Source organism: Peromyscus leucopus, chromosome 18, assembly GCF_004664715.2.
Source record: "Peromyscus leucopus breed LL Stock chromosome 18, UCI_PerLeu_2.1, whole genome shotgun sequence".
In the NCBI taxonomy this organism is placed as follows: Eukaryota; Metazoa; Chordata; class Mammalia; order Rodentia; family Cricetidae; genus Peromyscus; species Peromyscus leucopus.
In genome coordinates this window covers 19,375,136-19,392,978 of record NC_051078.1, presented here as the reverse complement: position 1 = coordinate 19,392,978, position 17,843 = coordinate 19,375,136, and the positions used below count along the sequence as shown (strand labels likewise).

Below are 17,843 nucleotides of genomic sequence, written 5' to 3'. Positions count from 1 at the left end.
TTCAAAACTTAACATTTAAAGGACATACAGCCAAGTTTACTTCCTGGGTACTATTCTAAACTTTATCTGCAGACTATAAACTTAGGACATGATGCAGGGCCAGGGGAAGGAAGGGTTTTACTATAGACATGAGGGAGGGAGAGAACAGCCAGGGGCATCTGGAAGAGTCCAGAGCAGGGAGACAAAGTAGTAGACTGAATGTGGCCAGCAGACTGGACTCGGCCAGGGGAGAGGGGTGGGACATGACGGACAAAGTGGGACCAAGAGCCAGGTTATAGGAGAAATGAGCAGCCTGGGGGTGAGAGAGGGTGGAGCTCCAGAGCTGGAAGGAGGTAGAAGAGCTACCTACTTGTAGTCGAGAGGGAGCCTGGAGGCCAGTGTGTGCTTTGGTATGCTGATAGGCACTACAAATAGCCATTTGTACCTTCTGCCAGTGATAAAAGCAGGAAGGGAACCTGCTTCACAAGTTCCTGAGGAAAGCTGGCGTTTTCTCCCCACCAGAATGTGGGGAGCAGAGTTTCCTCTGGAATAGATACTGACAGTTTTGAAGAATTAGAGAGGTTACAACTGTAAAGCACACCACTACTAACTATAATGTATCACAAAGAGAAACCACTGCCAGTGGAACTATTACAAGACGCTTTTATCACTTAGAATTGTTGCATATGAATTGGAGGATTATTTATAGTAATTAAAAGATCTTTTATGGTTGGAGACAGATTTAATTGGTTGCTGTACTGCCAAATCTTCAAGGTCAGAGTGGGTCTCCTCTCCATCACTGTTTAACCTACAGTTGACAATACCATGTAGAAGCCACCCAAAACAACAGAATACAGCATTTCCTAAGACCTGGTACCTCTGGGCTCTCCTTCCAAGCTACACCCTCCATATTCCAGAACTGCAATTTTCTTCATCTTACTAGAACTTAGTATAGTTTGAACAGAGCCAACAATCACACATTCTCAAATATTCTTTCACTGGACTGATGGCTGAAATGAAGGGCTGCAGGTGTTCAATTATGCTGTCAGGAACAATCAAAGACAGCCTATGTACTAGGGTGAGAACTAGCCATTTACTACTACACAGCCAAAGCAAAAGGCACCACTCACTGCAAAACACAAATCTCAATTTCAGAGTTTGGAAATGATAAACCCACAGCACTTAGTACATAACTCATTCAATTTTATAAAGAGCTTAAGACATATGTTTTCTATTATTCTCGTTTTTTCAGGAAAGAAAACCAAGACACCTAAACTAATAGTAATTTGCCCAAGAACAGAGTTTCTAGCAATGGATGTGACATTTGGAACAACATATCATTTCATGACCTCAATGACTCAGTTAGTCAAGTGTTTGCTGCAAAAGCAAGAGGACCTGAACTTGGATCATAAGCATCCATGTTCTTTTAAACTCAACAACATCCAAAGTTGAAAAATGCAGTTAGGACTGGAAATGCTCAGTCAATAAAATACCTGCCATGCAATCATAAAGACCTGAGTTCAGATCTCCAGACCCACATAAAAAAGTGAAGTAGCATGTATGCACTAGTAAGCCCAGCACTGGGGAGACACAGACAGAATTTCCGGGGGCACTTCGGCCAAGCAGCCTAGCCTAATCACTGAGCTTCATGCCAATGAGACCCTTTCTCAAAAGACAAGGTGGACAGTTCCTGAAAAACATCAATTAAGGTCCTCTGGTCTCCACATACAATGTGCATGCATACATATACATCTATGTATACACATTCATTCTCTCCCCCCTCCCCCAATACACCAAATCTAGAATATTGGTTGCCTTTATTGTAAAAAACTTACAAATAAAAAACATCACAAGCTAACTGGGCATAGTGGTGCACGCCTTTAATCCCAGCACTCCAAGAGGCAGAAGCAAAGGCAGGTGGATCTCTGTTCTCTGTGAGTTCAAGGCCATCCTGCTCAACATAGTGAGTTCAAAGACAGCCAGGGCTACATAGTAAGACCCTGTCCCAGAAAAAATATAAAACAAACGAACAAAAAACATCTCAAGCCAAAATTAACCAGACTCAGTCTATAGATCTCAATGAACTTCTTCTATATACTTTGAGTAGTCATTCTATGAAAGCTGTGTTGCTTTATATTGGATTTAGTACTTTTACTATCAAATATATTTTTATGTAGTCATCGACCACCAAAACTGAAAAATCTGAACAGACTTAAAATCAGAAAAACAATTAGTTTTATATACTCTTTCCAAACTCATGTCTACTATCTGCACTCAGTCCTTCCTCATGCCCTAATATTTAGCCTTTCTTGTCCTCATCTCTACATGCTACACTATCCCCACATGCACATTTGTTTACATACATGCCTATACTGTTGTCTAGATTCTGCATATGGGAGAGAATATACACTTTTTCCTGAGTCCGTGTGAACTCACTTAATAGTATATATTCTATTAATTTTCCTGCAAATTCTATGACTGTAATTTTCTTTAGAGCTGAATAGTATTCCATTTTACAAGAATTCAGATAGTATCTTATGTAACCCAAACTGGCCTGTATAATACACACACACACACACACACACACACACACACACACACACACACATATAAAAACTCAGGTTGGCCTCAAACGTCCAATAACCATTTGCCACATCCTCTAGAGTTTCGGGCTTACAGCAGATGTGAGCTACCATGCCCAGCTTGATTACTGACTGACCAGGCTAGAGCTATAAACATCATTACACACACCATCTGCATACTGTTGTCCAAGGAACAAAATCTCAAGTATGGTTTCTATTTAATGTAGGTGACTTTTGCTCCAAAGTAAGTAAAAAATACTTAAAGGAGAGAGGAGAGTTCTGGGAAGCAGAAGGCTGAGGCAGAGAAACTGCCAGCCGCCACCATGACAAGCCTCATGTGAAGACACCGGTAAGCCACAAGCCACATGGCAAGGTATAGATTTATGGAAATGGATTAATTTAAGCTATAAGAACAGTTAGCAAGAAGCCTGCCACGGCCATACAGTTTGTAAGCAAAATAAGTCTCTGTGTTTACTTGGTTGGGTCTGAGCGGCTGTGGGACTGGCGGGTGACAGAGATTTGTCCTAACTGTGGGCAAGGCAGGAAAACTCTAGTTACAAATTACATTTTAGGGAGTCTCCTACAATAGTAAACACACATCTATCTGTTAAAGCCATAGGCTGTACAACCCCAAGAGTGAAAAGTATGGACTCGGAGTGACAGTGAAATATTGTCAAATGTACCTCTGTTGCTGTGTGCTGATAATGGGGAAGACTAGGAAGAAGCGGGGACAAGAGGGATATGGGAATTCCCTGCACTTCCTGCTCAAGTTTACAGACTATAACTTAAACCAAACCAAAATAGCTTTAAAAAAAAAAAAAAAAAACTTCAATAAAAGATTAAAAACAACATACATGAGACATTAGCAACAACAGCTAGCTGGTGCCTACCAAACCATAACCAACTTTGTAACTGTCATTTCTATGACACTGAAATATGATACAAATACAAAAGTAACCTGGATTTATATAGTTCTGCCATTTGCCAGCAAGTCTGACTTCCATTTACATCAATTATCTCATCTGTAAAATAGGCACACAAAAGCAGTGAAAATAAACAATATGTAAAAATGTTTAGAATAATGTTAGCTCATGTCGGTGTTAGCATTGCTATTATTATGTATCACACTGAGGCGATAACATTAAAAGAACTTGGCATAATATCTTGTACTTGGCATAATGTCTCATACATTAAATGTCAGATTAGTACTCTTCCTCTTCCTGTATACAACTCTGCCCATATATCAAAATGGGTACTGAAGAGTGGAAGAAAAAAATGGAGGGGTGCTTATAAGAATCCCCTTAGATAGTTTTTTAAAAAAAGTAACAAAAATGCATATATTAGAGAATTCTGTATGGAAGCATGTTTAATGTGACAAGGCTCTCCTTCAGATTTAAATATACACATATATTCTTCATCTAACCCAAGTCTTCCTGATGAAGTTATGATAAAGTTAAGATAGGAGAGTAAGAGCTTCCAATATGCTGAAATGTTCTTTAACATTTCTTCTTGAACATAAACTTCTTGGGAGTTTCCACATATCTTCTTCTAAATCAGAGGTTGGTGAGGCATGGCCCATCATCTGAGTTTACAATAACTGTTACAGGAACACAGCATGCATATTTATTTCCATATTGCTTACAGCTGCTTTTAGACAACAGCACAATCCAGCAATTGCTACAGAAACTATACAGTCTGAAGTTTTGAAAAAACATATGTTAACTATGTGTTTTGAAAAAATATATGTTAACTATGTGGCATTGCACAAAAAAGCTTATCAATTCCTGGTCTAGGTTATTCATAACAAATGCCACTCGGTACTTCATTAGAAGTTGTATTGTGCAGCACAACTGAGTTCAATATAACATCTCCAAGTATGCATGGAAATGACACATGACCGCTGGAAATCACAGATGACGGCTGGGCTGGTGTGCCCAGCTAGTCCTCCCCCAGCTCCAGTCCTGGTGTCCTGGCCGACAACGGCTATACTGATGGCCTTAAGTAGACTCAGAAACTAAACCTGAGCCTGGGCTACTCTTCAATGTGGAACAGAGACAACATAGTCCCTCTCTACAGAGACGGTCTGAGAGGTGTGGCCACACAATAAAAATAAAGAAATAAACCCGGCGTCCATGTCTACATCAGAGACTAGAGAGAGCTGCTCTCTATGAGGAAAGAAAGACAGGGAGAAAAGAACGAGTCTGAGCCCTGGTGTGGCTGCCCTTCAGTGCAGCTGCACCCTGACATGCCTTACGAGATATCTGAGAGAGCATATTAAATCCTCCTTCTTACCCAGCTAATTTTTAATTGAGTCGTTGACATCTGCAACTACAAGTTTCTAATGAAGTAAGAGTAACTCAATATCAGTATAAAAACAGGGTTTTGCCCCCATGAAAATAAGGATAGTCAAATTAGTTTTGTTCATCTCTCATTAAATCCTTAAGTGGCCATAATCAGAAAATCATACATTTGCCCTAGAAGTACCCTAGAATAAATATGGCAACTACTAAAAACATAAGCCACCTGCTATACCTAAACGCTTCAGCTCCACTCAGCCATCTCATCTCCATATCGACAGTGACACTCAGACCCATTGGGGAGCACACTGTGAGGATCAGGGAAACCCTCCAGTAGGCATGGATTAACTCTAAAGAAAGCGGACTGAGTGGCAAGTTTTCCTTTTCTTTTCTTCTGAATTTTATTTTTGGTGGTACCAGAAATTCCTTTCTGCATAGAAACTACTGTTTACCTCTTGGCAGTGCCAGGGACTGACTTCTTCACAGTTATGCCCTTTCACAGCCTGAGGGTTCACCGTACTTTATTTCAGCGGATTTCATAGTCATACAATGACGTGATGCTTTTCTACTTATTCTATGTGTTTTCACATCATGTATCTTGACATGACGCTTTTAAAGAGAATTTATGCATCTTAACAGCAAAACACTTTTGTGATTGATATTGAGATCATTTGGCGTTCTGCTTAAAGCACGTTACACTTAATATATCTTTACTTTTTTTACATTTATTCATTATTTTACATGTGTGGGGGGTGCCACGGCCTTCACGTGGGGGACCATTTCAGGAGTTAGCGCTTTCCTTCTACCATGTGGGTCCCTGGGATCAAACTCAGGTGGTCAGGCTTGTCAGTAACTGCCTTTACCTGCTGAGCCAGCTTATATTTTAAAGACACTTTAACTGTCCAACCACAGCACCCTCAGCAAACCCTAGAAGCCTACAATCCACTTTTTTAATATAACGTTCAATCTCACTCCTCTTCATCTATCCTGAAATATCTGAAAAACTACCATCTTTTGTTTCACGATGTGTTATTTCACAAACTTCATTACTCTGTGGCTTACCAAAGGGTCAAAGTCATACTCCGATGTTCTACAAACACTCATACAAGACAATAAAGTAAGGCAAAGGGTTCATCAAAAAGTCCTCTGCCTCAGCTGGGCGGTGGTGGCGCACGCCTTTAATCCCAGCACTTGGGAGGCAGAGGCAGATCTCTGTGAGTTCGAGGCCAGCCTGGGCTACCAAGTGAGTCCCAGGAAAGGCGCAAAGTTACACAGAGAAACCCTGTCTCAAAAAACCAAAAAAAAAAAAAAAAAAGTCCTCTGCCTCTCCTTGAGACAACCAGTATTACTTACTTCCGTCGTTCAGTCTCTCTCGTCTCTAACCTAACATTCACATGTGTGTGTGCACCTATATGGAGAGATGCACCACTACTGCTCAACTTGTCAGTCTGTATTACCTTTATTACTGCGGTAGTTTGAATGAATTGACCCCATAACCTCATATAGGGAGTGGCACTATTAGAAGGCACTACTAGCACTGTTAGTGACTTTGTTGGAGGAAGTGAGTCACTGTGGGGCGGGCTTTGAGGATCCCTATACTCAGGATACCGCTCAGTGTCTCAGTTGACTTCCTGTTGCCTGCAAGATGTAGGACTCTCAGCTCCAGCACCATGTCCGCTTGCATGCCGCCATGCTCCCCACCACGATAATGGACTGAACCTCCGAACTGTACTCGGGCCACCCCAATTAAATGTTTTCCTTTATAGGAGTTGTCATGGTCACAGTATCTCTTCAGAGCAATAAAAACCGTAACGAAGACAATTACATTAATAGCTAAGATCTACTGTGTTTATCAATGGCTAGATACAAAACTGCATAAATCAGCTCATTTAGTCATTACAATAGTCTACTATTATAATTTGGTGTTAGCTTAGACAGCTGGTATACCAAAGAGTTCAAAACTTGCCCAGGTCACACATCTGGTAAGTAACAGAACTGGGATTTGAATACAAGTACCCTAACTTCCTTCACTGCTCACACTTACGTTTTTCTATCTACACACTCCATGGTCCACTCAAGACTTTAAAGATAATTCTCACAAATTATCTTAAATAATTTAAGATGAGAATCTGGATGTCCTACTCTCATCTCTGATGCTATGATAAAATGCCCTGACACTGCCCCACCTCCAAAAAAAACCTCTAGGGGAGAAAGGTTTATTGCAATTCATGATTCCAGGCTACAGTCAGTCATAACAGTCAAGAAATCAAGAACTAGTCACATCCAGTCAAGAGCAGAGAGAGAATGCACGCGTGCCTACAGTCTAGGACCCTAACCTAGGGGAATGTAATGGGACTATGGGGGTCCAGCCCCTCGATAGTCCTCCCAGGGTCTGGGAAGAATCGACACCAGCCGATAATTAATCTTTGATGATAAGAAATGAATCTATGTACACGAAACTCCTTAGTCCACACACTTTATAATTCTGTGTCAGTTCTCTCTCTACAAGCTTCTATTCTGCTCTCACATCTAGCTCCTTTCTTGCCTGATTTCTCTCTACATTTATCTGCTCTCTCCTCTAGGTTCTATCTTAATTCCTTCATCTTAGTTCTGCCCCTTCTAGGTTCTCATCCATCTAGTTCCTTCCCATCTTAGCTCCTCTCCCATCTCCTTCTCTCTCATCTTGTTCTTCCCCATCTGGCTCTTCCTCATCTTCCTTCTAGTTCCTTTAGTCCTCTCTTCTAGCCCTTCAATCTAGTTCTTCCCCATCTAGTTGTTCTGTTATCTTTTCTCTGTCTCGTCCTCAAGTTCTCTAGTTAAAATCCTCCTCCTCCCTCTCAGTTCTCCCCAACTCTCTCAGGAATCCAGTTATAAACCCAAGCAATCTAAGCAAGGTCACCAGGCTTGAATTCTCAGGGTCATAAAGATAGCTAAGAATTTTCCTCAGGCAGTGACTGTCAGCCTTTCTTTTACCACCCAAAATGGGAGTGGTAAAGGAGGAGGTCAACTGAGTGCTAATGACCAGTTAGTATATCAAAAAGGGGATCTATGTGCTCAGTCTACATTCCTAGAAGTGATTAGGTAAGAAGTTAGGGGTCTATTAGTAAGGCTGTAAGGAAAGAGGGTCTCACCATAAATTGCACAAGAAATGAAGTTATCCGCCTGACCTAAGAGACAGGTGTTGTTTCCTTTGGTCTTGGATGCTTGATAGGCATTTTAGATACACTGTTAGTTCTTGGAAGCACACAAGAAAATCATTTTAGGAACCAGCTAATACATACACACACACACACACACAAGCGTGCACGCAAGCTAAAATATCACCAAGACTTCTTAAGCCATGGCTTAACCTTTGGAGAAGTTCTTGACTTTTCCAAGTAGAAGCTTTTGTGATAGTAGCTGAATTCCATTACGTTTTCCTGCGGCTTGCAGCAGAAATGGTGTCACCCACTCTCAAGGCTGGGTCTTCTACATCAATTAATGCAGTCAAGACAATCCTCCAAAGCCAACCTAATCTATACAGCTCCTCAATGAGACTCTTTTCAGGTGATTCCATATTGTGTCAAGTTGACAATTAAAATAAACCATCACCTGGGCCACACCTGTAAGCCAGGTACTTCAGGAGGTGCAGAGGAAGAAATCTGGAGCTCCAGGTCAACCTAAACTACATCATCAACTACAGGCCAGCCTGAACTACATCAGGCTCTCCCTAAAATAATAATAGTAGTAGTAGTAGTAGTAGTAGTAGTAGTAGTAGTAGTAAATATAGAACAGAAAAATGGCATTTTATTTTTCTCAAACCAAGTAAGAATTTTGGTCCTAATACTTTTCAACTTTGAATTTATTATACTCCATAAGGTCAATGGTTGATCTTGTTTTCAATTTATATAAGAGACTCAGTAGTTATTATGCCTTTAAAATCTAAATTACGCCGGGCGTTGGTGGCGCACGCCTTTAATCCCAGCACTCGGGAGGCAGAGCCAGGCGGATCTCTGTGAGTTCGAGGCCAGCCTGGGCTACCAAGTGAGCTCCAGGAAAGGCGCAAAGCTACACAGAGAAACCCTGTCTCGAAAAACCAAAAAAAAAAAAAAAATCTAAATTACAATTATATGGTTTAGAGCATTTTTGCTTCAATTAAAAAAGAGAAGGAGAGCACTTGCTGGTCTTGAAGAGGACCCATGTTCGGTTCCCAGCACCCACATGACAGAGCTCACTCACACTGCCCAGCTCAAGGGGGCTCTGCTGCCCCCATCTGGCCTCCATAAGCATGCACACACACTCACACAAACACATGCACATAAACAAATAAAAATAAATTTTGTTCATTTGTTTTTCGAAACAGGGCTTTCCTGCTTAACTCTGGCTGTCCGGGAACTCACTTTGTAGACCAGGCTGGCCTCAAACTCAAGAGATCCACCTGCCTCTGCCTCCGAGTGCTGGGATCAAAGACGTGCGCCACCACACCCAATTAAAAAACAATGCTAAACTGGGCGGTGGTGGCCCACGCCTTTGATCCCAGCACTCAGGAGGCAGAGGCAGGTGGATCTCTGAGTTCAAGGCCAGCCTGGTCTACAGAGCAAGATCCAGGACAGCCATCAAAACTACACTGTCTCGAAGGGGAAAAAAATGCTAAAAAGAAAAAAGGCATCCTATCAACCGTCTACAAACATGAATCTGATGACAGAGTTGCCAATGACCTAATAGAAGAAAAGAACTACATAACGGAATGGAAAGTACAGATGTAAAAAAGCAAAGTCATGAAAAGCCTGAAAAGGGAGACTTTATGAAGAAAACCTGTGAAGTCAGCAAGTACAGTAATGTTTTACTTCACTATTCAACCAAGACAAATCATGAGAAAAGAAAATGGATTAGAAACAAATGTAAAATAAAGTGCCGCCATTTAAAACACATAGGCTATGGGGGTTGGGGGAGATGCAGTATCAGACTTAAGAAACGAGGGACGAAGGAAGAAAGCAGTGATAGGAAAGCCCAGATGATCTAGGCAGTCCAGTCCAGTCCAATGCTGTCAGATTTCTGAAGCACAGAGCTCCACGATACGCTGGCAGAGGGGTGTTGTGATCATCTATTAAGGTGCTGATCTGATCTGTGGAAGCTCCGCTACAATGAAACAAGAGACTGCTGGACTGCAGACCAGCACATGGTCTGTCCCTCTTCTACATCTCCTGACAGGTTATCCTGAGTGACAGGAACCCGACACTGACAGCGGGCTCTTCTACCCCAGTCAGCACTGACTTGGACTCCATCGAGGGTCTGACAGACATTGATGTTCCCAACTAGACTGTTACTTTCTAGAAAACATAGTACCCATTTCACTTTATTTTAACTCACATGATCTAAAAGTGTTGTTATAACTACTATAACAGTTAGATGTTCGAGTTGATTACCCTGAAAAAAACAATCACAACTTCAATCAGAACATCAGAGTTCAAAGAGATTGTGGGGATCATCTAGTCTAGTCTCTTTGTCTGAAAAGCAAAGAAACTCAGAGCAGTTAAGCATCTGCTAACTCAGTGTTACAGAGCCAGGACCAGTCCTAATCCACAGATGGACAGTTTATCTAGTTCAAAATAGCCTCTAATTCTTCTTCTGTGACAAAATGAATTATCACCTATTTCAACAGAGCAATGGTAATATCAACTTCCCTTTCAGTATTTTCTATGTGATCTGTCCGAATGTGTGATAGAGCTGCTTTTCAAACATAGCTTGTCTAATATGAATGCTCATAGTGACTCTAAAAGGTAGGTAACAGCAACCTAGCTTTACAAATGAGGAAAATATAATTGGCCACGATAACAGTGAACAGCAAAACCCACTTTTAACCAGTATCCTCTAGTGCCTCTTCTTGAATACGCACGCACGCACTCATGCATGCATGCACGCACGCACGCACGCACACACAATCACACAATTCTGAGTTCAGGACACACACCTGGTCCAAATCTAATAAACAAGTATTTACATGACTCACTAAAACAAATGGCATCTCATTTAAAAAGTAAGGTTTTCTTACCAAAAATATCTCTAAAACTATGTCGTTGTCCATGTTTGTCTGAAATGGGTTTTAACAGTGGGTAGCTAACACACAATTGGTGATTTAGCAATAGCTGATTCTATCTATCTTGAGTCTATCTATAGTAGATGGGACAGTCTTGCCTTGTAGCTCTGGCTAGTAGGGAGCTCACAATCTTCCTGTTTCAGTTCCTCAAGTATTTGTATTACAGATGTGTTCTACCATGTTTGGCAACAGCTAACCCCTCTATCCTACAAGTAATTCATCTATTTAACAAATACTTAAAAACTATTTTTTGACAGCATTAAATCTAAAGAAAAAAGTAAAATGAAATGCTTCTACAACACGCAAAGCTGATAAAATAAAAACCCACATGAATTTCTACATTACTCAGAAAGTAACAATTCTTCTGGTAGTGAGTGAAGAGAGAACCTTAACAGAGCGCCTAAAGTGCATTCATTCATAACCGACATATATTCTCTTGCAGCTCAACAAATTCTGGCAACATCAACAGTTTCTAGTGAACAAATGGAAGCTTCAAGAAGTTCTGACTTCCTATCATTTCATTGCTGAGGACTCCAAACTGGAATCCAGGCCTGGGAAGGAGGCTCCATTGGCATCCTTGTACAAAAAGGCCTCCTTGCCTAGTGTACACAAAGCACTGGGTTCAACCCCCAGTACTGTGCTGAGGCACATACCTACGATCCAGGGTATGAGGATCAGAACTCAAGGTCATCCTTTGTTACACAGAGGGTTGGAAGCTAGGCTACAAGACACCCTGCCTGGAGGAGGAAGAGCAGGAAGAGGAGGAGATAAAACAGAAGCATCAGAAGGGTAATCCCAATCATTCTGGCCCCAAAGCCTGTGTTTTCCATGATCTCATTTAACCTCCTTAAGGGACCATTAGTGAAGTGCATAAATATCATCATCATCATCATCCCAATTTCACAAACTCAAGAGAAATAGCATGCCCTGCTCTGCTCCTAACACATGTAAGGGGCAGAGTAATGCCAGATCTATACAGCAGGTGTGAGAAACTAACCAGAGAAAATAATGACATTTCAGTTCGCCCCCAGAGTTCCAGAACTGAAACCACTAGACCTTGTGCGTACTGGTAAAAGGAATCTACACCATACCAATTTCAACTGAACAGGAGGGAGGTTGACTTTCTAGTAATACACCATCTATTTAATAACACACTGATGACACCTAAACTTCAAGCTTTCTATCATATCGACCAATCTCTAGACTTATTAGCAAGCTAAAAAAAAAAAAAAAAAAAAAAAAACCAAAAAAGTTTTTGAGACACGTTCTCACTATGTAGCCCTGGATAGCCTGAAACTTGCTATATAGACCAGGCTGACTTCAAACTCAGAGACATTCCTGACCCAACCTACCACGCCCTGCAAAATTATGTTTAGGTTAACAAACAACATACACTTTTACAAAGCTGAAAGTTTTTTTTTTTTTTAGTTTGGTCTGGTTTCTTGAGATAGGGTATCATTTAGCCCAAGCTAGCCCAAGCTGGCCTCCAACTCATTGTCCTGTTAAGGATAGTCTTGAACACCTAATCCCACTCTTTCCAGCTCCAAACTGCCGCTGAGTGTCACAGAACGTTAAAATATATAAAATACCTTAAGTGCTTGAGATATACCCACAGGAACAGATGAATAGAAATACTCCTTAACCACAGTTACAACACAATGTCTGAAAACTTTCTGGACATGTTTTTAGGGCTTAAGTGTAAACCAAAAGAAATATCTCTAATGCCAAATCTAAGACTGTTACCACTTCAATTTTTTTTAATGATTTGTTTTTATTTTATGTGCACTGGTGTTTTGCCTGCATGTATGTTTGTGTAGGGGTGTCAGATCCCCTGGAACTGGAGTTACAGACCCGTGGGAGCTGCCATGTGGATTCTGGGAATTGAACCCAGGTCCTCTGGAAGAGCAGCCCGTGCTCTCAGGCACTGAGTCATCTCTCCAGCCCCTACCACTCCAATGTTTTACAAAGTTTATTCTACTGCATAGTTCTATCAGAAACCCAAAATAACTTTTTCTAATGAGACTTGTCCAGGCATATATTTCTATGAAACTGTCCAGTTTTGTGTGTGTGTATAATAATAAGTTATGAATGAAGATGATAACGGAGAATGAACATATGATGAGAAAGCGGTCCTTGTTATTCACAATTTTCTCAAGACACAAAATCCAGAAAGCAGAAAAATCAATGTCACGCCACGTAACCACCTTTGTTCACCCGGTCGGTGAACACCACAGATTTGGGCACGATATCCAACCTCAAGACACGACCTGAGTTCTGCAGGGAGCTGCGCTACCCCTGTTCCCTTCCCCGCACCTCACCGGGCACCGTTAAAAATCCCGAGTGCATGAAGCTTTGCTTTCAGGTCTTCATTCAACACAAGCTCGGCCACACACCGGAAGGTAAACAACTACGGGACGCCGATCTGGGGATCTGGGACAGAAACGTCCACTTGCATGAGAAGATGCAAAAGAAACGATGGGAAACGTGTTGCACCGTCTAACCTCCCCAACACACACCCGGTTCCTAAAACAGCTGTACTTTGACAAGCTAACGCGCGTGGGGGGGGGGCGGGTATTCCGAAAGTTCTGACCCCTGTTTTTTCTTTTTTCATTAATAGCTTAAGGGCAAATACTTAAAACACCTAAACTCGACATCCTGAGCGGCGAGGTGGTGGCTATGACCTATCCTGGAAGGACATCACTTTGCCCAACAAACTACTATCCCTCCCCCCCCCCGCCCCCGCGCGCGCGCGCCCCCTGCCACGGGTGAACGAACGAACTAACGGAGAGAGTAGTGTCTGTCATTCGCCACGATGAAAGGGAGGGATGGAGCAAGGGGAGAAGAAGAAAGAAAAAAAATCAAAAGCAGGCCAGCGCTCCCTCCTCGCCCTTGGCGAGGCTTGCAGCGAGCCCAGGGGGGGCTCGGGCCGAGGTTCCAAAGTGTCAGCATCCGCTCCCCCCCACCTACCCCGGTCCGCGTCGCCCCTGCACCCACCACCACCACCAGCAGCAGCAGCAGCAGCAGCAGCAGAAGCAGCAAGCAAGCAAGCAAGCAAGCAAGCAGCCCGGCGACAAAGCGGACCCGTCCGCCTCCCCACCTCTGTCCTCCTCCATCCCGGCACCGCCAGGGACGGCGTCCCAGCAAGAGAGCCCGCCCCGGGCCCGGGCCCGCCCCGCTCTCTCCTCCCCTCCCCGTTATCCGCTCGCCGCTTGCCGCTCGGGCCTGGACCCGCTCCTTCCAGCCTCCGCCCCCCCACCCACCCAAACCTCCCCGCTCCACGGCCCACCGCGCGCGGACGCCCTCGGCGCGTCGCCGCTGGCCCCGGCGAGGCTGGGAGGGAGCTGGGGTGGGGTGGGGAAGAACCCACGGGGCCGCACGCGGGGTCCCCCGGGGTCGGCCGCCTCACCTCGGGGTGGAGAAGGGGCACGCAGCCCGGGTCGGCCTCGTACTCCTCCGGGCCGTCCGCCATCTTGGTGTTAAATCCCTCCTCCCGCTGCATGCCGGGAGAAAGCGTTTCGGCGCTCGCGGGGCTCGGCGGCGGCGGAGGGCGGCGGAGGGCGAGCGCGCGCAGGCCAGGCGCGAGCCCCGGCGGCGGCGAGGGCGGCGCGGCCGCCGCGTCCTCCTCCTCCTCCTCCTCCTCCTCCTCTTCCTCCTCCTCCTCCACCTCTTCCTCTTCCCTCCTCCTCTCCCCCGCCCTCCGCCGCCGCCAAGCCCCCGGGCCGCCCCCTCAGCCCCGCCCTCCCGCCCAGGGCGCGGGTCCCGACGCGCGTGCGCCTGCGCGGTCCGGGAGCCCCGGGCCGGGGATTGTGTGCGTGTGTGTGTGTGCGTGTGTGTGTGCGCGTGTGCGTGTGTGTGTGTGCGTGCGTGTGTGTGCGCTCTGCTGCACTGCGCCGGGACAACGGGACTGCGCTGGGCGTGGGCGCTCGCCGCGATCCGGGGGCGGGTCCCGGTCCCCGAGGCCGGTGCTGCTCGGGCTCCGGCCACCCCGGAAAAAGCGGTGCAGTGCAGGACCGGGGGGGGGGGACCCCCTCCCCTCTTTGGGAAGCTCCGAGGCCCACGGGCATGACCCCCCACCCCCGAGGTCAAGGATGCATTCTGCCCCTGGCCTCGGGGACACCCGAAGAAACAGGGACAGGGGACCTGCCGTCCTGGGACGCCCGCTTCGGGACGGAGCGCTGGTGCGTTTCTAAAATGATTGTTTTTTGCAAGGTCAAAAGCCCCTACACGTTGCCATCTGCTGCATTTTGATACGACCCAGGAATTCAGAACTGAAAGCCCCGGAGTGTGACCTAGATAAAAATGACTAAAGCCATCTTTAAGAGGATAAATAGGGCTGGGAGGGAGGCTGGTGGAACAATTGTAGAAAGGATTTGTTTGTGGTTTGGGCTAGGAGGGGATTGTAAATCTGTACAGCGCCCGGGGCACATTTAGCAGAGAGCGACCGGGAAACGACCGGTTAGAGATCCTAACGCTAGCTAGTTAAAGCCAAATCAACCAAAGGTCACCAGGAAGAAACCTGCAATCGGACAAAACCAGATTTATTTGTAAATCTGGAGGAAGGCGCCAGAAGTTTAAAAAAAAAAAGAGGGGGGGGGGATGGAGCAGGAAACCCCTTTGTAAGGTTTAGGTTCCCGCCAAAAGAATCTGAGGAGGGTCTAGGGAGAGCTGGGATCGGTTCTGGATTGGACCTCGATTCTGAGGAGGTGAGGAAAAACGGGGAATAGCAAGGCATTGGATGCGATCATGAGGCTAGGACAATTTCATAACAAACGCGAATGACAAGGTACACCTAGTGTTCGTGGGTAAAAGAGCAGTGATCATTCAGAAATGATGAATGCTGTTTTGTAGCTGCTTCTGGTGGGGGAAAAGATGCAGTATCCGTGTGTATCCTCAGCACAGCCTTTCCTTCTGGTGTGGACCGATTTTCACTCTTAGTCCGGCAGAAACCAGGAATCATGCAGACCTAAACAGAATTTCGAGTTCTCCGTTTACAGCTCCAATTTTTTTTTCAGTCGTGTGTCAACATGGACAGAATCCTTTTTTATTGGCATATTCCGGGCCGCATCTCCTTACCCTGACGCTCTTTGCATTTACTTAAATCTAGAGAAAAGAGTAAAGAGAGAAAGTCGAGTGAAAGGAACAGGGGAGAGGCTGTGGCATTAAAAGGAACAAAAATTCCGCATTGAATGAAGTGAATGAGGAAAATAGACATGGAGATAACAAAAAAAAAAAAACAAGAAAGCGTTCCATGAGTGCCCATGGATTAGAAATGTTAGTGCAGGGCATAGTGGGAAGAGTCATAAAAGAGGTGTTCAGCATGGGAACCCTAGGTTCCCACGGTGTTTGGGCAGAAGGGTCAGAGTCAAACTGAGACAGCAAAAATCTACCATTTAGCCCACATAGAAGTCTGGTAGTTTTCAAAATACATCTTATCTAGATACCAAAATTAAGTAAAAAATAAAAAGTTTCAATTTTTTAAAAATGCAGATTTTTGGGCTCCTCTTGCTTTCTGTCCATCATTCATTGGACAACCTCCCTCATATTGCTCCCACCACCATGATGCACTAGACAACCTCCCTCATATTGCTCCCACCACCACAATGCTCTGCTTTGCTCAGACCCAGAACCAGTGAATATAAAGACTATTGACCAAAACCTCCAAAACTGTCAACCAAAATAAACCTTCCTCTGAAAAGAATGTCTAAGTCTCAAGCATGGGGTGCCTGAGCCTTCTTGTTCAGCCACTGCTGGACATAGTCCTGCCTTACTCATCTGATTGGCTATTATAGGAGACATTTGTATTTGTAACTTCTGAGAAATCTACAATTTATCAAGGACAATATTAATGCCAAAAGTGGCTGACAGGAAAATGAAACGGAAAATGAAAATGAACAATCCATGTTGTCCTTCCTCCCTACAGTAAGGTTGTCCTTCCTCCCTACAGTAAGGTTGGAGGGACAACTGGTAAACCAGGAGCCAAAGCCGCCATTCTCGTCTTCACCCAGCAGCACGCTCCAGAGGTGAAGATAAGGGAATCGGGAGTTTACAAGCCAGCCGAGACTTCATTGCATGACTCTTGTCTCAAAACACAATAAAAAAAAAAAAAAGCGGGGGGGGGGGGGGGGGGCAACTGGTCCTGGGAAAGCATGTTAGATTAGACGAGGTTCAGTATAGACCAAAATGAAGCTGTTGACTCTGAGCAGGCTCCACCTGGGTCATTGCAGGGTTCTTATCTACACAGGCTGGATCTGAGATAACATTTCCAAGGGCCCATAAGTACAGCAAGTGTACTGATTGTACTGATGACGAAAGAATGGCATCCATAGATAAGAAAGAGAAGTATTGACCCCTTAAGGAAAGAAAGAATAGTGAGGTGGGTGTAGGGACAGGAAGATTGGAAGGAACGGCTCCAGCAGTGTGGATATGGTTTAATGGGTAACCTGAGAGGCAACTTTTAGCCGTCATCTAATTCTAGTCCAATGTCACCATCTCACAAATGGGCAAATGATGGGGAGTCTAGAGACCTGCTTAAAGCCACACAACCAGGCTGTTACATAACTACATCTGGAAGACTCCTGAAGGTCCCCAGCTACTACTTTACTGCTATCCCATATTTCTTCTGTTATAATTATCTGCGATGAACTATTTAGTTTATTAGGTGATTTAAAAAAAAAATCGTGTGTGGGTATGTGTGTCTGCGTGTGAGTATATGTATGTGAGTGTAGTTGCCCATGAGGACCAGAGGTGTTGGAGCCCCTTGAGTTGAAATTATAGAAGGTTGTGAGGGACCAGGTGTGGGTTCTAGGAACCAAACTCTGAAAGAGCAGCAAATGTTCTTAACCATTGAGCAATCTCTCTAGCCCTTATTTAGTGTTGTTTTTTTTTAATTATGGTAAAAAGCATTTCACA

The 17,843-nt window shown here is 44.4% G+C and overlaps 1 protein-coding gene across 3 annotated transcripts in view; it reads right to left on the bottom strand.

Annotated features, from left to right (window-relative positions):
• Zdhhc17 (zinc finger DHHC-type palmitoyltransferase 17) overlaps positions 1-14,505 on the bottom strand; it is a 79,583-nt gene extending 65,078 nt beyond the window's left edge. The window contains exon 1 of one of the 3 annotated variants that reach the window (XM_028873043.2): positions 14,341-14,505. In XM_028873043.2, coding sequence (XP_028728876.1) covers positions 14,341-14,433 — 93 coding nt within the window. In that variant the 5' untranslated portion in view covers positions 14,434-14,505. The remainder of the gene's footprint in view (positions 1-14,340) is intronic. The other 2 variants (XM_028873045.1, XM_028873044.1) reach the window with 2 other exon arrangements.
• Positions 14,506-17,843: the final 3,338 nt, after the last annotated feature.